At 39.6% G+C, this 22,287-nt stretch overlaps 1 protein-coding gene across 5 annotated transcripts in view; it reads left to right on the top strand.

Moving 5' to 3' along the window:
* Positions 1–22,287, top strand: part of SUDS3 (SDS3 homolog, SIN3A corepressor complex component) — a 68,361-nt gene that overhangs the window by 10,048 nt on the left and 36,026 nt on the right. For 4 of the 5 annotated variants that reach the window (XR_011326699.1, XR_011326698.1, XR_011326697.1 and 1 more), the window contains exons 7-12: positions 1,133–1,228; positions 3,181–3,242; positions 4,195–4,216; positions 4,956–5,061; positions 9,212–9,296; positions 12,688–12,788. Coding sequence is in view for 1 of the 5 variants with exons in the window: in XM_069795305.1 (XP_069651406.1) it covers positions 1,133–1,228; positions 3,181–3,242; positions 4,195–4,216; positions 4,956–5,061; positions 9,212–9,296; positions 12,688–12,786 (470 nt within the window). In the remaining 4 variants the exon portion in view is untranslated. Of the gene's footprint in view, positions 1–1,132; positions 1,229–3,180; positions 3,243–4,194; positions 4,217–4,955; positions 5,062–9,211; positions 9,297–12,687; positions 14,635–22,287 lie in introns of those variants that run through there. The other variant, XM_069795305.1, reaches the window with a different exon arrangement.

The raw sequence follows: 22,287 nt of genomic DNA, 5'->3' as shown, positions 1-22,287 counted from the left end.
ACACTTAGTGGGTGGCACTTTTTTTTTTTTAAAGCTTTTATCATAATATTTGTTCCCTTGATGTGTAGCATGGTCATCCTTGTTCACCCTTGAGATAAGGAAAAAAGTAATTTGGTGTATTTTGAACATGCATAGCTGCTCAAGGTTTTAGCATCTAGAGGGAGCCAAAGAGGCTTCATGGACTTAAGCGCTACCTAGGGTGTGATTCAGGTGTACTTAAAGATGAGCAAATAATTTTCAGCACATAGAAAGAGAGGTGAGATGATGTGTTTAGCATTTAAGATGTGGTGTCTTGGTTGCCAGTTCAAGATGTCTTCATAAATTAAGGAATGATTTGTGAGAATTTGAGTAAAGTAGTTCAGTTAAGACTACCTGTAGGCATTTGGACAAACTGTAATTTCAGGTAATTACTTGGTGATGAGACTTGTGTTTCAATTTTAAACAGATTTTTTCTTTTTCCCCAGTGCATATACTACAATTTATTTCCTGTCAACTGCTGCTCTGCATGTTATTAATTAGGTTCATTTCATTAATCATAATTTGAAGCATTTTTAGATGATCTGAATTTAAATACTATTTGTGTTTAAAATTACTCCAGCAGACTTGGATCAGTCTTGAATGCAGTAATTATCTGTATTCCTTTGACAAAGCTATTTTTCCAGCTTAAAGACAAGAAAAAGAGCAATTGATTTGTAGCTGATGCTTTACGTGCTATTAACTGCCCCAAGTTCTGTTAGCAAAGAACTCCATGAACTTTTCCTTTTAAATGATCTGTTCTAAAGCAGATAGCATTAAAGAAATTTGCCCTGAATCCTTGTAGCATCATTGTGCTTGTTATCTATACCTGAAGCAGCTGTAAAATGCCTCCAAATCAACTGTGCCACTTCCAGCCAATGAAAGCTGTAACCATGGCATTACAACGCTGTTGCTGAACAGTGAGCTGGTGTGAAAGAGAACTTGTGTTCACTGTCAGCAGTTTCAGCTTGGATGCTGGAAGCCACCACAAAAAAAAAAATCCAATTTTCTGTATGAAAGAGGAAAGATTATTTTCCTTGTCCCTTGTGTAGAAAGCTGCTGCTTCTTATACCTTTCCCTCTGCTCTTATCAGCTCTCCAACTTCATTACTCTACAGATTCAATGGAAGTGAAGCCTATTATGACAAGGAAACTGAGGCGACGACCGAATGATCCAGTTCCTATCCCAGACAAGAGGAGGAAACCTGCCCCTGATATCCTTTTACAAAGTCATTGGAGTGCTATTGTATTTGAAGCCAGCATGGTACCTGCATCTATGTTGTTTTGTACAGGAAGGAAAATGAAATTAGATGCTAGGATCAGATTTTAATCTAGGAAATACTGAAGCACAATTTGTCATGTATATAATGTGCGATAAACTAATGTAACACAACCAGTCTTTGGAGAGACCTCACGACACTGTGAAGTTTATTTGATTTTTTTTTTTTTGTCAGTGAGAATAGTTTGAGTTCTTCAGCCAATTTTTTTCACAAAGGAAAAAGCTTTAAAAGAACTTTATATATAAATGCTGAGGTAATTGATTCCATAGATAGTAAATGGCTTTTTACATGAGCCAAAGCTTTTTCTCATTTCAAGATGTGACAAAACATTTGCCAGAAAGATCGTATTTGTCATATCAAGCTAGTTCTTCCACTTCTGATAAAGGCTTCAGATCTCTAATCCAGAGAGATGCATAGCAAAAGCAAGGAGTGCTAGATTTGTTCTTTGAATAAAAGAAGATGAAAATCCATCTTCTTCTTGTATATCACCAGAGAGAGAAAAACATGTATATGTAATCCTTCTCTTCTGCCTTGTTGCATGTTTCTTATAATTAAAATGTTTCTTGGCTTCTGGAAATATGTTTTTAGCTCCTCTGCGATAAGCACTTCTATTTGTATATTAAACTCACCTGGAAAGGAAAGCAATGATATTTGCTTTGCAGAGGCTTATTATTAGATTCCAAACTTGTATGGCTTAAATCAGATTAAAAAAACTTATCTTATGACTTCTGAGTGACTCACATTTTCTGAAGGCAATATCAAACCTTGAACTTCTAGAGTTCATGCGGGATGGTCACAAGCATCTCCAGTTTTAATTAACCTCTTTCTGGTTGGAGATGCTGTTCACTCTTCCAGGAAAAAAAATAATCTATTTATTAGTGCCTCTATCTCATCCAAAATAAATGAGTTTCATGGTGAACATGACCTACTAATTGAGCATGATATGGTAGCCACAGTATGCAAGTCTGTCTGCCTTTCCTCACTGGGGAGAGGATTAAAGTCCATCAGAGCCAAAATCCTTAAAATGCAGCCTAGCAATTGTTAACTTTAGTTTGCTACTTTGAATGCTTTTGACTTAAGAACTGTTTTGAAGAAACACTGTAGATTAAGGCTCGAGAGAGGGTTCACTGCTTTGGGTATTGTTTTCCTTCTGTGTACTTAGGTTTTTCTTGTGTGGAAGTGACAGAGGAGCAGTAGGAAAGGGAAATGGGAAGATATGATTGTGAAACTACACAAAATGACAGCGGAGCTCTAATAAGGCTGTAGTACACTAACTTCTGTGTTCTGAGATTTTGGGTTTGTTTTCAGGTGAATGGTAGGCTCTTATTTGTCCTCATCCACACAAAGGATGTGTTTTGTACCTCTGGCTTTATTTTCTGGTTCTCTCTTGAGGGTGGTTTGTTTTTTTGTGGGGCTTTCCCCTCTTCTCTCTATGTCTCTATTCCCGCTTACTGAGTTGCAAAATGATGAGTTTCTTTTCCTAGGTTTGAGTGGGATTCGGCTTCCCTGTACAAAATCTGAAATGAGTCTGTTGTGTTTCAACTCCCAGATTTTTCATCTTGCATTTCTGTAGAGAACAACACTGAAAACTCTTGTGCTTGATGCCTCCTTGAAGTAAATGTCAATGCACTAAAGGTTTTTCATTGACAGTTATGTCTGAATAAGTTAAAATGATTTTGCACTCTATTTGCTGCTAAATATGGGGCTCTGTGGAGATGGACTTATATTAATTCATATGACAAAAAAAGCTCAAGTATGACACTTATTAAAATCTTATGCAACTTTACAGCAACCTTTTGGCTTACATTTAATCAAGTGAAATGTCATTGACCTTTAATTTTTAGCCTTGCTTGTCAAGAGCTTATGGGAACCTTAATTCTGGATACCTCAGCTAAATTATTTGTTGACTGATGAGCAAATAATGGAGGACCTGAGAACGCTGAATAAGGTAGGGATTATTGCTTGATTTGTATTTCTTTGTTTTAAAGAGAAAGCTAATGCTTCCCCCTGAAGAGAAGAGAGCTCTCTTTTTTTTTTTTTTTTTTGTGTTGTTTTATGTTCCTTTTTGAGATGTGGGACTATTTCATCCCAGTAGGCTTTCTGAAGTAACACAATAAAAAATTTAGTAAGATGGTATCTCCTCCCTTTTATTTTAATAGGTTTAATTAACCTAATTAAAATGACTGTCATCTAAAAATGTTACCTTTTGTCTGAACCAAGTGATGAGCTATATTAAGGAGTTTCTTCCTCCGCATGGCTGAGCAGATGTTAATATGTTTTTCTGTGAGGTCACAGGCTGCATTTGGTTTAGGCCTTAGTGTGGGGTGGGTTTTGTAGTTGTTTTGGTTTGGGTTGGTTTTTTTTTTTTTCCTCCCCACTGGTGCAATACTTTAGCAAACTGGATAGGGTGCAGTGTGCATATTTATAGTTTTTCTAGATTTGATTAACGTATTGCTTTCTTGCTTAAACGCTTTAAGGCTTATCTAATTTCTTATAATAGAAGCTGCTCATTAAGGCATTTGAGGATGGTAGCGGAGCATGTTTTTTGTGCCAGCTGTTGAGGTGTGTCTAATGGTTTATCTCCTGTATTTTGTGTACCCTGGGAAATGTTGGCTCATGTTCAAAAATATAGTGTGTTAGACGGGTTTGGTTTTGACTTATTTTAGTGGATTACCTGAATGCTCTGAAGTTCAGTTTGTAGACCTTCTGTATCATCACACTGATTATCTACGCCTTTGGCTGTTTATAGCATGCTGTTCTGGTTGTGTTATGCCACTTAACAGTACATTTAAAAAAAGAAGCATTTAGAGTATGGAAAGTAAGACTATCTGAAATTGTTACTGCTGACTTCTATGGCTCATGTCAGGTCTCTAACGCTTCTTTGCTCTCTTTCCATGTAGCTTAAATCACCCAAGAGACCAGGTGAGTTAACAGTTGCATTGGAACAGTCATGCTGTTTTGAACAGACAATTATATTGTAGACTGTTTGACTGTATAATTGCTGACTGTGTAATTTGACTGTATAATTGTTTTGACTCTGTAATTGCTGTTCTTTGTGTACCTATTGTGGCGAATGGGTGCTGTGTGAAGTCTCTTCATCTGTTCTGAAGTTTGCCAGGGATGGGAAGGGAGGTATATGCATCTTTGGTGGCTGAAACATTTGGGCATGGGACTATCTGTAACTGTGTAGAAGTTTTTCCATTATATTCGGATGCATCTCAGCAGCTTGCCTGCTTGTCAGGTAGATGGAGGTATAGAGAACTCGGGGGTTTATGCCTTCAGCAGTCTAGATGTGTCTGTACACTTTATTTCAAGACAGAGTGGTACTAACTTGCCTAAGTAATTCTGACGTAATTTAACTACTTTACTATGGATTAGAATTAAAACAAAATCAAGGACATACTGTCTATCACCTACGTATCAACATTTTTTCAGATAAATGTTATATTTCAATGAATACTGTCATTTCTATATTCAAGGCAGAGGTTGAATTATTAGTCCCAATAGAGAATATTTTTCTGATGGAAATTTGAGTTTGTAGCTTTCTGTGCTTTTTATTTCTGCTTAATATGACCTTATTAATTGCAGTTCTGCAGTCAGATGTGCTACTGTGTGGTGGACACATGCTGGTCTTTAAACACAGTCTCTCTCCTGTTCTCAGCCTCTCCCTCCTCTCCTGAACACCTCCCAGCTACACCAGCAGAGTCTCCAGCACAGCGGTTTGAAGCCCGGATAGAAGATGGAAAACTCTACTATGATAAGAGATGGTAAGTCCTGGTAAATTTCTGTTTTAAGCAGTCTGAGTGTTGTGTAGTGAGGAGACAAAGACTGCAGAGAGAAATTTCTTTGAGAAAAAAATTTGAGGACAAAATGTTTTGGGGCAGATGTTGGCTGCTTCCTCCAAGGGCTAATCATTGCGACTTTGGTAAATCAGAAGTGATAATGGAGTGTTTAGATTTCATAGACTTTCAGAAGTAACTACTGCCTCAAAAGGAGACTTAAATCTTTTCCATGGAGTCAGTGGTGCACACTGCGACACTTGGGAAATGTTTTTGTCAAACTAATGTTAAGTAAGAGAGCCACCAGCAGATGCAGTGTGATGTAGCTGTGAAGCCGGTCAGCTAGGATACAGATACCCTGTGATTGCAGGTACAGTAGTGTTGGCAGTATTCACAGTCCTTGTGTCCAGTTTTGTAGAGCGCTAACCCATCGTTCCACAAGGTGGCAGAAGAAATGTTGTGCACTAGATGAGCAGAATGAAAAATGTTTCTAATAAATCCAAATAACCTTTAAAGATCAAACCCACACGGGAAAAGCAACTTCAGAATTGCTGATTGGATTTAGCTCTGTTAAGTTTTATGGGCATATAGCTGTGCAAGCCTCACAAAATACAAGAAAAATATTAAATTCTGCAGAGAAATCTTAGTAGGTCTTAAACTAAATCCATGAGACATGCAAAACTGGATAATCAAGGGGGCATTCTAGTACTCCTTGAGCAGAAAGCAATTTGCAAGTTGCATGCTTATTTGTAGCCTACTTCAGTGTTCTGTTGGCTCAAAATAACAAGTGACGAGGTTGTAATTTTATCATGGAAAATGATAGGTGTGAAGCTTGTTTTCTACATGACAGCCATCTTGTATAGTTGGTCAGTTTTTCCTTCTGCTAGTCTTCTAACAGTGAAGTTTCATCAAGGGTTCAATGTACACAGCTCTGATAAAAGCTGCTGCCTGGAGCTTAAACTTCCTTGAAGCGTAAAGCAGACATGAACTGAACAGGTTGTTTATTTCACAAATACATGAAGTTCTTTTTTTGCTTTCATAATGGGTTTTTTTGTGTAAAATGACTATCCTCTGGGATATATTTGGATGAATAAACTGTTCTTCAGAATTTTTAAGCATGTGGAGTATTGAAAAGTGTTGCATAAGTTAAAAAAAAAAAAAAAGAGGGAAGATGGAATCTGGAGTAATTGGTCAGTAAAGTTCCCCAGGCGCCCACCAAATTTAAACCTGGGAGAGCTTCAGTGAGCCCAGATGAATCTCTCAAAAGCACCAGCTCTCTCTGAAAGGTATCTAGTTGGGACATAAAACACTAACAGATATTTTCATCTTGCTGAATTCAATTGTCATGGGGGCCTCACTGTCAGGTATTCCAGCTGTTGCCTTTCCTTGTTCTTATGCTGTTTTAAGATAAGTATTTTACATTTTTTGTCTGCAATAATCCCGCTTAGATTTTTTTGATTGATAGTAATAGTACTTGTGCAAAATAGCTGGTATTTTAAAATAATGAAGTAACTCTTGATAGTGGGAGGGTAATTTTTTCTAAGGTGTATTAAGGCTGTAGCTGCTGGCATGCACCGGAAATAATAAAACTAACAGCTCGGGAGGACTCTGTTTCCTGATGGCAGCCATGAAGCGCCATTATCTCAAAATAGTGAATGTTTAAGGCTAGTAATGGACTCCCTAAGGTCTTGCAGAGACATTTCACGAACATGTCTCAAGTGGAGACTTTGTATAGGGAGTTTCAGATGGATGTGAAATTAGACTTAGTTTTTTATCCTCAGTCAATTTGCTCCATGCCCCCCATCAGATCCTAAAATACAGTTCGCTGTAAAACAACCATCTTTTCGCTTTTAGCTTTGTCTGCATACAATAATCCAGAGTGATTTCTTTCAATCTTCTGATGGAGATGCAGTTGAAAATCTTGGCCTTTCAGCAAAATATTTTGTAGCAGAAAGTGGAATTATTTCTGCTTGCCTCACTTGTCATTATTGTGGTGTATTTTGCCTACTGCAAAAGCAAGTGTTGTTTGGCACTTTCCTTCTCTTGAAAGCCAACTTAAATTCCATTGCGTTTTTCATCTGCATTATTTTCCTCAGTTCTACCCCTCTGTTCCCCTGTGGGTATATAAACTCAGCAAAAGGCTGAGACATGAATGTGGTAACTGAGATGTACCAGGCTACTGTGCCTTCAGCTGACCTGTCTCTCTGCGTGCATGGAGCGTGAGACAGCTGAGACAACTCTTCAGTGAAAAAGTGCTGAACTAACTTGTTACCTTGCCTTTTCTGTGCAGAGTTAACACAAATTTACTGGGGGACAGTAACTTGTGATGTGAAATCCAGGGACTGAAGCCAGCTTCATGTCATTAGCTTTGGAATTCACTGATAATCAAAAATTGGAAGGAACAGCTCTGAGTGGAAAAATTATTTCACTATCTGTGCAGGCACAGATATCACTTGAGAGGAGTTGTTTGCAGTGGTATCTTCTGCACGCGAAAGCTTGTGCACTGGTTGTATCAAGATCATCAATTCTCCTTGCTTAATCAGTCACAGCATGGCATGGTAGGACGCTACTGGACTGAGATTTTTACGTCTTATCTTAGTGAGGTCTGGTTTATAGTAGCTTATACTGTTTCTTTATATCAATTAATGATCGTCTGGGTTCAGTAAGCTGAGATTTTTGGCTCAGATCATTGCTGCTATTGCATTGCCCTGGAACCCACTGACATCCTTTCTGTTAAAATGAGGGAGAAGGAATAGTGGTTGGGCAGAAGTGTCTAAAAGTTGCAGGATTTGGGGTTGTTTGGTTTTTGTTTTTTGTTTTTTTTTTTATTATTACCTTGCCCAGGCCACTGGTAATTAGTACGTTTGGAAGGCTGAAAGCTGATGCTATTATTCTTGTTACTGGCAAGCAGTGTGAAAATTCTGAGTACGTGAGCCAGTAGGAAGAGACTGTGAAATAAACTATTGGAAGACTTCCATTTTTACAGTGTGGTTATTGTAGAAATAACTGTAAAGATTATGCAAGTCTATGCATTTTGACAAATGCCTGTCAGCCAATCAGACTGCAGGGAGTTGCATACTGAATAGTTACCGAGGGAATCTGTGCGCAGTGATTCTGCAGCTTGGATTGCCCAGTTATATATGAAGCACATCATGGTTAGGGTAAAGCATTTTGGTGCTCTCTTGATTAAGATGAGTTACAAATAATCTGTCTCAGTATAATTAGTTCTGCCTACAGAACTCTCCTGGACAGAATACACAGAAACTGGCGAGTTTTGTCTAGCACACTTTGCAGCACTTACCAGAAATATGGTCTGTGAAGAAGGCAAGACCATGAAATCAAGAATTCAGAGTTAGGAATTTTGAAGTTTTTACTTTGTTTTATACAAAATGCACCAAGAAAAATATATAGCATGACTAAAATATGATCTAAAAGGGGAAAAAATGGAAATGCTTAGACACAGCCTCCTTATGGCAGGTATATACAGCTTCTTACAGAGTCAGTTACCCATCACTTACTGTTTTGTGTATTATTTCACAAAATAAGGCGGTATTAGAAATTTGAGGTCTCTGTTTAAACAGTACACTGACTGCACTGATTGAGTACAATTCATTTTGTTGTTGTTGGTGGTGGTGCACTAGTAATTTTGTATTGGGGAATGTGAATAACCCAATCTGAGTATCTGTGATTTGCTCTGTCATATTTTATCAGGCATAATATGGAGTTGCCTTCTAAAATCCATCCTGTGTCTGAAATGTGAAAGGCTAGTTTGATTAACTCTTGAAACAAAGGTTTATTGTCAATCAGTGTTCTCCTGTCTTGTCGCTTGGTGCTCTGCTGCTCCCTCTTGCAGATGTGAAATCTGTTTTCAATAATCTGCATATAGAATTGAGAGCTTCACGCGCTTCGAAGTATCATTTAAATGCAAAGTGTGTGTGTGTAGAATCAGACCACCCGCTATGTTGTGAAGGTGGGGAAAGTTGTGTGGAAAAACAGACTTTATATTTACTCTATCCAAATGCTTGTAGAATCCTAGCTTTATCAATCTTATTACTGTTTGTTTTCTCAGTCTTTGGACAGCTAATGGTTTCATGTGTTTCCTTTTTTTTTTTTTTTTTTTTATTTTTTATTTTTGCAGGTACCACAAGAGCCAGGCTATTTACCTGGAGTCTAAAGAGAACACTAAGATCAGCTGTGTGATCAGTTCTGTGGGTGCCAATGAGGTAGTGGGCTCCTTTTTTTTCATGGGGGTGGGGAAAGCTGTGAGTCAGCATAGACAGGTAGACGGCTGTCTAGTAAGGACTAAGAGAAAATCAGTATTACTTTTGGAAAAGATGTAGTTGTCTGGTGTCTAAAGAAGCTTAATCCAAGATAAAACTGAGTTGAGAGATCTCTTCTTGAGATGCGAAGAGACTTGCTCCATTTCTAAAGAATGATCCTACATTTTGCAAGCAGTAGTTTGGCAGCCAGGAAGAATGGGGAGAACTGACATGTTGCATCTCACTGGCACTACATTCATAAGTTCCATTTCTGTTATTTCAAGAACATACAGGTGTTATTAATGCAAAATTTAAATAAAAAAAAAATCCTATTGGGAATCCAGAAGAGGATGAGGAAAAATTTTGTCACCAAATTTAGTTGTTTATAAGGGGAGAAAATTCTTCCTGCTAACCTGAGTACATGTGAGGTAAGCTGGCAACATTCATCACCTACTTGGGAGACAGGGCAGGTGAGTCATTTGTCTGAGACAATTTCTGTGTGGCTAATGATTAAGGCTTAGAGAAGCAGGTGAAGAGAGGTGCATGCCTGAGATGGATGTGAATCTTGCTGCAAAATAAGCTTAGTGCTTGAGCAGTGCATCAGTTGGGCAAAGGGAGCAGTTTATTTTTTGCTTGCGGATTCCAGACACTTCAAGGAAAGAAGATAGGCTTAAATGCACTTCTCTTCAATCAGCCAATAAAGAAACTTTAATTTGTTTTTGCAGCTAAGGGAAAATATTTTATTTTCAACAAAATGAGTTGCATATGGGATATGCTTTGTATCACAACTGTTCCCCTTGCAATAACAGTTGTTATGCTCGACGGTTGGCTATTTAGATAAAGTAGGAGTATCTTGCTAATGGATGTGTTGAAAACATAGTACTGCTAATTTGATTAAAGTTATTACTATTAACTTGTAACATTAAAACTCAATCTTTTGGGAGCATCTTACCTGAAACCTGAGGGAAATGCCATCTGTTAATTATTATTGCATGAATTCCATTTTAAAGTGAGACAGTAGGTTTAGTTTTGAGTTTGTGGGGTGTTTTTTGAGAGAGGCTGGGGAGGAGGCATGGCATTTGTTTTCCCTGTGGTGGTTCATTGCAACAGTATAAAGACAAGGGAGATAAATACTTAACAGAATACTGAAATGAGCTGTTCTCTTAGGAGTACAATGTCCCTATCTCAGATTTCATCACACATTCAGAAGTAGGGTTGCCAAACTGTGATCTTACTGGTTCCTGCTTGAATTTAGAAGGCAGACCTAGATTTGAGGTCTCTAATTGTAGACTGGAGTCAAAAGTTGATAGCATTTCTAAAGGAAGTCAAGTTATTCAAAGGAACTTTATGAAAAATATTTGCACAGAGTGTCTCCCAGCATTTCTATTAATGCTTAATGTGAAAAGACTTAACTGAGAAACATCAGAGATATGGCATATAGTTGCCTTCTTGTGGCTGGGAAAAGGAAGTAGTTAACAGTGTATCAGAGGCATCTTTGTTCATATGAATGTCTAAATCAGTTTTCTTAAACCGGATTTGATTTTTGTAATTGGCTGTGGGCCTCGCCAACACAGAGTCTGAGCTATGACAATCCCCTTTAAAAAAACAAACCAAAAATATCTTCCCAGGCCCAAATTCTTTAAAACTTGGTGATGTGTTTAGATCTGAACAGAATAAATTTCTGTTACTTTAGATGTGATTTCCTTGGAAACTGTGAATCAAATACTGTATTGGTGGAAATCATTGGCCAAGCACATGGAACCAATTCAATCATTTGCCTTTTGACAACAATAAACTCTTCAGTACGTGCAAGAAAGTTAGGGTTTGGGTTTGGTTTTTTTTATTCCCATGAGTTTATTCAGCAGTCTCGGTTTGGAAGTTGAAAAAAGGAGGAAGCTTATTTTCCTTTTACAGTCTAGGAATAAAAGAAATTCAGAGATGGATTTGGTTGTTTCTATTCACCATCTCCTTCAGTTCTTTAGAATTAATAGATGTTATTTTCTGATTGCAAAATACATTGTATGTCTAAAACATCAGCTTTAAGTTCAGAATGTGTCTCGATGCTTTTATTTTTCTGAACACTGTGGCACATTTTAGTGTTAATAAGTAATTTTGCTGTTGTAGTCACTTAAAACAGAATTTTAATTTTCTTCCAAATGGAACTTAAAGTGGTTGACTTTAGCAAAACTAATATACCATTCCATCATATTGTGATAGAATGTAAAACTGTACATGTTTATTGTTCTGTACAGTTGCTCAGAGTTTGTAGATTTTTTAATTCTTTTGGTTAGTAAAACATACCAAATTCTTGGAAATGTTGCAGTAGAGAGATGATTATCAGTGAACGTGGATTTTAATTTCTCTGGGGAAATAACCGAAGTACAAATGCAGGCAAATATTAAATTTATTTTATATTGAGGGTTTCTGTTCGTGAAGTCAATTTATAATTAAAATAATAGAGTTAAATCAATCTACTGTGCCAAGCCTGTAGCTAATGTGATATCTGAAAAAAAAAAAAAAAGTTTTGGGTAAATCACATGCCAGCACTAACTTTATAACCCTTTGCAGTAGGAAATACTGGACTTCTGTCCTAAAATACTCTAGTACTCAGAGCTGGATAACTCTTATTTTCCATGCATTTATTTCAATATGTTTAAATGTATTAGAATGATAAAATGCAGAGGAGATTTGCTCAGATCTGATTTTTAAAGTATGGGTATTTGGATCTAAACTTCTTGAAAGTGATTTCAAAAATTCTGAGTGGCTGCCTCCATGGCAGCAATTTTTCCTTTGAAACATACTGTATATCTACAAGTTACGTGAATTCTTCCATGCAGGTGTTTAAAAAAAGAGGCCCTTGTATCTTCAGATACAATTTATTTAATACATTGTGAGAAATGCTTCATTGAACAAAATCAGAATAAGCTTTTCATTTGACTAATAGTTACTTGTCTGGGCAAATCCCAGGGTAGATAATTTTATGATCTGTGGATCTAGAGAGACTTATTCTTGATTAGGTAAAGCTTAATGCCAGAGTTCTGTTGTGAATTGTAGCAGAAGGAAACTTGCTTTCCTGATGATGCTTGGAAAGAGTAATTTTTCTTGATGACTGTCATGAGCAGGAAGTTAAGGTGGTAAAGTTAGAAACCTTACTTCGTTTTCTACTCGGGTTGCAAATGCCTAATGTGGGGAGGGAGAAGGGATTAAGCTAAATCATCTGTGCACCCTGAGTAACAGATGTTCAGATCTGACAATAAGAATACCTGGACTTACTTGTCTGTGTATTGCTTACTGTGGGTTTTCCTTTTTTCTCCCCAATATATCTCCCTGCCCCCTCTTTTTTTCTTTCATGCAGATCTGGGTGAGGAAAACCAGTGACAGCACAAAGATGAGAATCTATCTGGGACAGCTGCAGCGAGGTGTTTTTGTGATTCGTCGACGATCAGCTGCATGACTGTATGCTCTTCCTTGGTCTTTTTTTTTTTTTCTTCTTTTTTTAAACTGATAGTCAAACCTCTAACGGGGAGTGGCAGTCTGTTCACTCATGTTAGCAGCAGAGAACACTGTCATGACCTCTTACGAGACAGTTTGTGGCTGGCCACATAATCCCCAGTAGTCCTTAAATCTTTAGTGATACCCAAGCACTGCCCTGGACTATTTCTGGATTTTGCATCAAGCTTCTGTATGCTTTCTTTATATTTTGGGTGACTATTTAAGAAGACTTTGCATCATACTTTTTTCATCATGGTTTCATGGTGCATAGATGGGACTCGTATGTTGAAAACTGCGTAACATTTATGTTTTGAATCAGACCAATGGAAGAAGCTTTGCTTGTCAAGACCTGAGGTTATTCGTTCTTTCTGGTTTTGTTTTCCTGCAAGGCTTGGGATGTTGGGCAAAAGGAGATTAATCTTGCCAGCTTTCAGCTGCAGCTGAGAGATGCATCTGTAATACCTGGTATTTGGCATCAGCTTTATTGGATGAACTGTTTAAAGACTTGAGCACTGAGGCTTTTTTAAGAAAGTGTGAACAGCTTAGAAACTGCTGAAAATCCAGTTGATTTTAATGTAGTTAAGCAGTCACATGTGGTTAATCAGAAGCTTCCGTTTCTCTTCACATTAAAAAACCCTTCAATGAACAAGCAAAGAGTATATCTATTTGCTGAAGTAGTTTCCTGAAATAGGCGGAAGAGTATAAACCAAAGGATGGATTAACTGGACTTTGCAGGTAGAGAGACTATATGAACTATATGTATGAGTATAACCACTCATATGTGTAGAGACATGAAAGGTAAATTTCATTTTCTTTACTGAAGCTTAGAGTAACAGGTCATGCTGGAATCCTGCTGACAGAAGATACAGGATCTGTTGTATCTTCCAAAGAAGCCTGGTACAGAGTAGAAAGCAGCATTGACGTGCTTTTAGTGTATAGCTGAAACCTTCATTCCCTAAAATGTCATGCAAAGGTTTCCCTTTGTAGGGTATTTTAATTAATGGAGATAATGCTGGGTTTCTACACTTGCCTTCCAGTAGCACAAGTGAAAATGCTTAAGTGATGATATTAATGTACTCCTTTCCAAGATGTTTAAAGATCTGACTCTGGCATTCCTTTACTGTTCCCAGTCTTCTGCTGATGGCTGAAACCACCAATACCATGTGTGACTGCATTGGCTTGAACTACACAGTGCACTGGCAATGCTGTCAGATCTTTGCCTTTTGTGCAAAACAACTTTGTGCTCCTTTTGATTACTGGACAAGAAATTGTAATTTCTGCCTTTATCAGTATGTGTCACTTTGAGGCATCTTTTGTTTTTGCTTTTGAACTGCCTTCTTGTTCAGCATCAGTCTAGCCTTTCTTTCATATCTGGATAAATGGAGTATTTTAAATGACTGTTTCCATTTCTTTTACTTACTGCAGTTGGGTGGCAGTCACATCCCAATAACTGATGTATGTATGTGGATCTGGAGTGGAGTGTTATGGCTGAATTTCTGATGTGTTGCCTTTGTGGCTGAGAGACCTGTTTTTACTGTGTTTAGAGTTTCAACTGGATCTGGAGCTTTGGCGAGGAAAGGAGAGGGTGTTTGTTTCCCACCCCTTGAAAATGTGCCATCTTTGCTGCAGTGTTAGTCAGGTGGAAAGCAGCAGGCTGTATTTTGTCAAGTTAACAGCATACTTAATATAACTTAGCATTCTCTGCACGTGTGACAGGTTTTTAATAAGGTGATGATGTACCAAGCAGGATTTGTCACTGAGCCTTAAAATGAACATCGTAGTTCTTATAATAAAAAGTGCTGAGTAAATAGCAGGATTTATTTCCTACCTATATCGTTTTATCAATATATATGTTTGTGGAAATAGGTGGTAACTTTGGTTCAGTTTTGGGGAGATAGCTTGCCAACCTGCTAACAGCAGATGATCTCTCTGCTGCTGTGATGTTACCTGTTTTGGGGTAACTTTAAAGGCATTGGTAGAAGTGTGGAAGTGCAGCAGCTCTCTTAGAGCCAGGCCTGGTATAGGTGCACATTGTGTAAGCTTAATTTTATAGCTTTGATACCACATCTTAATCTCAATCAACAACATCTGCTCACCATCCCTGTTCCTTGGCAGAAGGGGGGGAAAGAATAGCTGCTCTTGCAGCCAAAAGCCTGTCTTCCCATTGGCTGTGGTCTTATATTGCGGGGGGTAGGGAGGGTGTTGCGGGGGGGTGATGGGATGGGACACGCATTTCTAGTTCACAGCCTACTCAAAATTTGAAGAGTCTTCTGGACGCGAATACCTGTGGGACTGTTGCACCATTTCCCTCTTCTGTAACCCCCCTGTGGACACTCTGCTGTGCTGAAAAGGTTACTGTTATCATAAGGAGTCATCTTGTGTTGGTGCAGATAATCAAGGTGCGTAGCCTTGGACTGCAAGTTCTAGTAGTGAAAAACAAACTAAGAATGAGGACAGGGAGCAGCCAGGGTGGGAAGGAAGAAATTTAAGTGTACTGTTGTATTGACTGGGGAGATGGATTACATAAACTGATACTGATTCAGGGCAGTGCTTCAGCAGGGAAGTTCCCAAAACTCAATCTCAAACTCCTACTCTACTCTTTCACGCCAGTCTTGGATCTTCAAGGAGGATGTGTGAGGTTTCTACAACTTCCTTCTGTCAGAGTTCCTTGCCCAGTGCTCCTGGATCAACCTGTGAACTGTAGTTTCTGCTTTTGACAGTCCTGAGTGTGGCCTTGTAGCCCTGTGTGCTCAAATTTAACTACTACACTGAAGGTATTTTCTTTTAAGGCTACTTCATCCTTAGTTTCTTACTTTAATGAAATTAAAGTGTTTCTTGCCTTAGTTGATCACCATAAAATGTAGATTTATCTCCTCTAACAAAGTACATGAATATTGTATCCTGTTTTCTCAAGCAGGCTCTTCTGTAATGGCCTGTGCCGTTTACAAGGCTGGAAATGATAAAAATGCAGTGCCTTGTTGTGCACTCAGGGAAGCAGTACATTTTTTAATCCTAGAAGGATGCTCAAAATGTGTTATGGCGAGGATGACGCATGTGGAGATCAAGAGTATAGACATCAGCTGTAGAAATGAAGATTTCCTGCCACTGGTTGGAAAAATAGAGACAAGTTACTCAAGGAGATGGACAAGGTCTTGCTTAAATTCTAAGAGAAAATTGGCTTTTCTGTCTGCTATTTGCCTGTCTAACATCAGTCTCTTGAAGAATTCAAACCCTCAGTGAACAGAAATGGCTTTGCTACAGGTATGAAAAGATTTAATCCTCATGAACAGCATTTAAAGTAAATTTAAGAAATGGTTTTAACTCCCAGTTACAGTAATTTTAAAGAAAGGTGAACATTCTGCCAAAAGTAGACTTTTTTTGAGGGTTAAACTGTAGTTGGCTGTTAACTCATATTAAGCATTTTTTTTCATTGGCTTGAGAAACGGACTGTGATGGTTGATCAAGTGCAAAATGAAAAAGATTCTCCCCCTGCACCCTTCCCCGCCATTAGATGTTGAAATGGACAGGAAGCCAGATGAGTGAACCAACTTCCAGTGGCTTTTTGACATCATACTCACTGAAAGGTTTCAAAAGAGGCTTTTTCCTAGAATGAATGCTAATAAAATAAATTGTCTTTTTTAGCTCATGTGCTTTGTCTGGAATTTTGTAAAGAGACAAAGTAATTTAACAACAGAAGTCTTGATTGTTAGTAGTTTCTTGTACATTCCCAGGCCACTTATGAAAATACAGCCTAAAAGAGCAAGAAATTGCTTTGACCTTTGTGAATAACTGAGGTCCTTCCTCTTTCAGAAAAAGAAAAATTAACACACCTTTTAGGTTCTTGTTCCACAGAAGTAAACAGCAAATGCTAAATGATTAAGAAAATCTGAATGGGTGTTTAAGGTTTGCTGTTAATCAGTTTTAGTTTGTCCAATTCTAAAAAGATCTATTAAACTATTTAGAAAACAAAAGAATGAGTATTTCCATTTTTCTATGGTTTATTGAAAACCCATTGTTACTGGAACTTCACATTTCATTCAGTTAAAGAATTCCACTATTTTAATGCTGTGCTGAATTTGGGAAACACCTTTAACACTTATCATTAGCTCAAATTTGGGATGCCCAAGTGTATCTCATAATATACAGTGGAGTCAATGCTGGTATTTAGATTCTTCCTTTTTATGCATGAATGCTTTTCTCTGAAATATTCTTGATTTTGGTTTAGTTAATAAATGTGCGTAAAGAACAGTTTGGATTTATATTACTTCACCGAGAGCCAAAAAACACCACAAAAGGGTTTGGGGGTTTTTTTCCCTCTGATCAGATGTTAAGGAATAGGTGGAGGCAAGAGTGGCTCAGAAACCTTGTCCCCTGGGACCAAAGTTTAAATAACATTTAGGTGACAAAAGACATAAATGTAAAATGTTTTCAATGGTGTATATATAAGCAGGATGGGTGTCTAAACTTCCTTCACATAAATGAGACACTGAACAGCAATACAGGAAGAGTTATTCATCCTTCGGTTCTAAAATAGCAATGCTTTGAGCAAAGCCAGTAATTTTTAGGGGTTTGGAACAAAGAGATCTAAGCCCCTAAAAACAGCTACTGATTTATTTAATCAATCTTAAATTTGAAATCTATCAGTTGTCCCATATGCCTAAGGTAGCTTTGTCATTTTTCATTTAGTTCTAATTTGTATCCACATTTTCTGCCCCAAATCTTTTCATTTCACTTTATTAATGTTCCTTATTTTTGAGTGAGGATTCTTTTGACAGTGATGATTGCCTGCAGATCTCTGCTATTTGAATGGCTATCCCAGTTAATGAAAGCTAATGATCTTTAATGAAAATAAAACAAACGCACATCAACGTTAAAATTGGTGTCTTAAATCAAGGTTTCTGCTTGGTGGGTTAAATCCTGTTTGGAATTGGTGACTGAAAGGTGTCAAAGTGAACAGATTGATTGCACTGACTGAGCATGGGTTTGGAGAGTGGTTGGCTCAGGACACATGGACATAACTCCATGTCTGCTTGCTTCATAAAATTAAAAGGTAGGTGGAGTTTTTTGTGGGTTTGTTTGTTTTGGTTTGGTTTGGTTTTTTTCAGGGAGGTAGTGGATGTCTGACAAAATAATTGATTTCCGTTGAAACAAATAGTTGAAGGTAGCTGCTGATCGTGTCAGCATACTGAAGAATTATTCATTTGGGGGAAGAAATATCCTTTTGCCCATGAACTAGGTTTTAGTAACGGTATGTAACAGTCACATGAATATTTTTTTTCTAATGTGATTAGGAAGCAATGTTCCAAACCTCATACATCATGAGGCATCAGGTAATGGGGAAAACTCTGAATACTAATGATACTAAATCACGTAACACAGTTGCACAAAATTAATATAAACACGCAAGGCAAATATTCTAATAAGGATTTCTGTGGTATTAAAAAAATCTCATCCATTGAAATTGGGAATTACTAAAACCCTTGGTTTAAGACTGTCTGAAGACCATAAGACATGGCAGAAGAGTTTCACACGTAACTTGGGACCCAGGGATGCATGCTCTGTAATAGTATTTCAGCACTGAAGTATTGGTTAGGTCTCATTTTGTACCAAATATGAAGTTCTGCGGTTCAGGAAAGAGAAATAATGTGGCGAAGCTGGCAGGACAGTTGCCAGCCCTGGCTGAGGCTATCGGTCTTGTTCACCCCTAATAGAATTCAACACTATTGATTTGTTTCCTCTTTCATTGAAATAACTATTTTGAGGAGAGCTTTGAAAGTCTGGGCAAAACACAGAAATAAAGTGTCTGTCCTCTGGTCTGTGCCTGAAGATGGAAAAACATCATCCCAAGGAAGGGACAATTGGCCGGCAATCCAATGAGTGGCTCTGCCGCAGCGAGGCTTTGCTTGCTGAGGATTTCATCCATATGACAAGATATAGGTGTTTGCTTGTCCTTCCCAGCCGCTGTGAAGATGAGTATTTGGCAGAAATTGTGGGATGCAGAGCTGCAGTGTTGGTGCTTTCTTCCCTGGACCACTGCTGTGGTGTGTCTGGGCCAGGGAGGTCCGGCTTGTGGGAAGACCGATGGGTGAGCTGTTCTTGGAGGGAATGGCTGGGATTAGTGTAGGGAGGAGTTTCTAGAGCATTTAGCCAAGGTTTGGCACCTCTCTGTTCCAAGGCTGACTTTCTCGAAGAAGTCTAAGGGTTTAAGTTGGTCTGAAGTACTTTGAGGGCCGAAGGGAGCGTGAAGGATTCAGCAGCACGTGTTCTGGACTGCCTTGTCGCAGTGTCTACTGCACATGCCTGCCCTCTGCTACCCGAATACAAAAGACCTTGGGGAACATATCAACAGAATTACTTTGTAGTGGATGCGAACAACCTTAAATACTGGCTGTAGCCTTCACAAGGCATGCCAGTTCCTGTTTACTGTTTGATGTAACTAAAGGTATTAATCTGCAAAACCTCTGAGCTTTTTTTTTTTTTTTTGAGGGTTTTTCCCTTTCCATCAGGGTGCCTGACAGGTATTCCATCTCGATTACGCCTGAGCTCTTTGTTGTATCTGTCATATTCCTGGGCTGAATGACAGAGCGGTAAGGTGCTTCTGATGGGTGCATTTCCCACCTGTGTAACAGGGATCTAATTAATGGATACAGCCAGTCAACTGCGCAGAGGCACAAGCCCAGAAGAGGCAGTTGTCTTCTCGCTCTTTCAGCCAACTGATTGTGCCTTTTTACAGCACCCTGTTTCAAAGTTGTTGTTGCATATTAAATTTTGAGGCGTTGCTACTTTTTTTTTTCCTGTTAATTTATTATAGTGAGCATTTTCACTGCTTCTCCATCTTTTTGTTGATAAATACCTTGTCGAACTAGTGCGGTGTCTCAGATGAAGAAGAACGTGGTGTGTGGCCAGGCGGGTTCTGTGTACTTGGTTTATCACTGGGGATTGCAGGATGTGATCCCTCTGACCAAGGAGGTCTCATGGTCCTATGACCCTGTCTGTTGCTTGTGCCTTGCTACAGTATTCTCCAACAGAATCACAAAAACGCAGTTATTGTTTATCTGAAAGTGCTTGCTTAACTCACCCCACTTCCCCTGAGTAGTTTTTTAGTGAGCAGGTTTGTCTCTTGAATGCCTGCCGATGCCCCTCCTGTCATGGGGTGCTGTGAAGTTTGGTGAGGGTGATTTGTGCCTGCCTGCTTGCTCGCTGGGTGCTCAACCCAGCCGTCATCATCAGAGCATGCGGAAAGCCTTGCTTTTCTTCCAAGAAGGGGCTTGTTACCTTCTGTGTTTTTTCAGGACGAGCTGCCCTCTCTAGCTCCTGACAAGGCTCTTGAGGTGCCACTTAGTGCTCGAGCTAAATGCCCGAGTCTTCTGGGATGTTATTACAAAGGAAACGAAACGCTACAGCATGGTGTCAGTGCCGCTCCTGCGCTATTAACTGGTTTAATGAGCCTCTTAAATTGTTTTGGGGAAGACCTCTGTCTCCTGCACGACCTTATTGTCCCTGTTTACTGTCTTGTTACGTGGCTGGGCTGACGGAGCGGTGGCGGTGCTGGAAGCGGAGCAGCCTGCTGTGAGCACCGGCACGGTGGTCTTTCCCTTCCCGAGGGGAAAGCTGAAGGCTGCGGCTCGGCCGCGTGGTGCCTGCACGTGACGGTGGGCGTTTTGGAGGCAGAAGGCTCCTCGGGCCCGTGACAGCGTGGAGGCAAGTATCCACGAAGCTGTTTGCATTAGGGAAAAGGGTTTCCTTTGCTCGCTCGATGGAGTTGATTAGCGCTGAGATCCTGCGTTCTCCTGCAGGGCTCTCAATCTGCACCTCGCTCAGGTGAACCTGCGTGTTTCGTTCTCCTCACCCCATGTACTTTGCTCACCCTGCTGCCATCCGCTCGCATTTCCAATTTCACACCAACGTGCTCCTGATGTATTTATAAATGAACTCTCTTATGTCAATCCACTAAAAAGCAACCAAATATGTTCTAGAGAAGTATTTTTCTCCTCCTTCTCCTGTTGTCCCCTGTTGCTGTGGCAATCTTGACTGCTGCTGAGCAGAGCGGGTGGGAGAAGCCAACGTCAGTGCAAGAGCATCCTGCTTTCCCACATGGTCAGTGCTGTGAAGGGCATCCAGTGCCTGCTGCTGCCTGTCTTGGCAGTGATTTTACCCCTATAGTGTTTTTGATATGCAAATCTCGAAGGTTTCTACAGAGAGAAGTAAGTAAGAACATACTTGATTACTCAGCTGGGGAGGCTGAGGAATAGGGGTGCAGCGATCTGCCAAAGACTGAGCACTGTGTCTGTTATTCAGATAGAAATGCCCTTCTCCTTCCTTAGCTTAGCTTATACTCTGGGCTTTAGGGCAACTTAATCTTCCTCAAGGTTTTGCTCTAGGGCTTCAGCTATGTCAGAACTTCATCTATACCTCTCCGCACATAATCTCTTCTTCAGCATTACCCTCTTGTCTCTTCTCCATCCAGCTGGACAGGCTGAGGCTTAGTCCAGGACGGGTGACCAGATGAATTCTGGATAATGAGTTACTGCTAATCAGCTACATTTGGTAGTTGACTGTGAGAAGCTGGTTGCAAATCTCAAGTAAAAATGTGTTAGCATAAACTATTGGAAGAGAGCGTGTTTTCCTTTGCAGTAGGTGGAGAACATGGGGATGGTCTGTTAATCAGATCTGTCAGTGATCAGCTGACAGATGGCAAGTTGCTGGGGATAATTAATCATTTGCTCGTGCAGGATGTTGAGTATGGAATGACGGTGCCTGTGAAGATTCTACCAGAAGGGTTTTGTGTGAGACAGCTCAGAGGACCTGAGCTCCCTGGAAAGGAGGATCTCTCCCTCCAAGCTGGAACTCACTAGCTAGAGGCAATTAAGTTCATCTTGCTGGGGATCATGGGCTTTCTGCCTACAACCTTTGGCTTTCCCAGGGCATCATGGAGCTAAAGGCTTGCAAAAGCAAGGAAGAAAAGCTGACTGACATCTGTGGGCTTTGATCTGCTGTGAAGGCTTTCTGCTTCCAGCTTGGGGAGAGGGGGAATGTATTAAAAAAAAAAAAAAAAAAAAGTTGTAGGTCTCGTCTGTTGGGATCACTGAAGTAAGGAGCAAGTCCCTCAACTGAATTTTCTCCCTAGGAAAGAATGAACTGCTGTGAATGAGCACCAGCCGAATGATGTGAATCCAATGGCCGGTGTCACCGAGGAGCTGAGCATCCTCTCTGGGTCTGCGCTGCCTGCAGGGCTGTCTGCTATTTTGAGAGAAGGAAACACGGCAAAGGTGGTGTTTGCAGGCAGCGCTCGCTCTCCCGGTGCACCTCAAGCTCTGGGGCTGAGGGTAGAGGTAAAGCAACCTCTGTGTCTTTCTTGTAATGCTTTTCTCTGTATCTGTTCTCAAAATCCTCCTTTCCAAAGGCAGCTGTCTCAGCAGGGAGGGTGAAGCACAAATAGCCACCGTGCTGGCTGGCTGAGGCT

This window comes from Haliaeetus albicilla, chromosome 10 (assembly GCF_947461875.1).
Source record: "Haliaeetus albicilla chromosome 10, bHalAlb1.1, whole genome shotgun sequence".
NCBI lineage: Eukaryota > Metazoa > Chordata > Aves > Accipitriformes > Accipitridae > Haliaeetus > Haliaeetus albicilla.
This window is presented reverse-complemented; position numbering and strand designations above follow the sequence as displayed.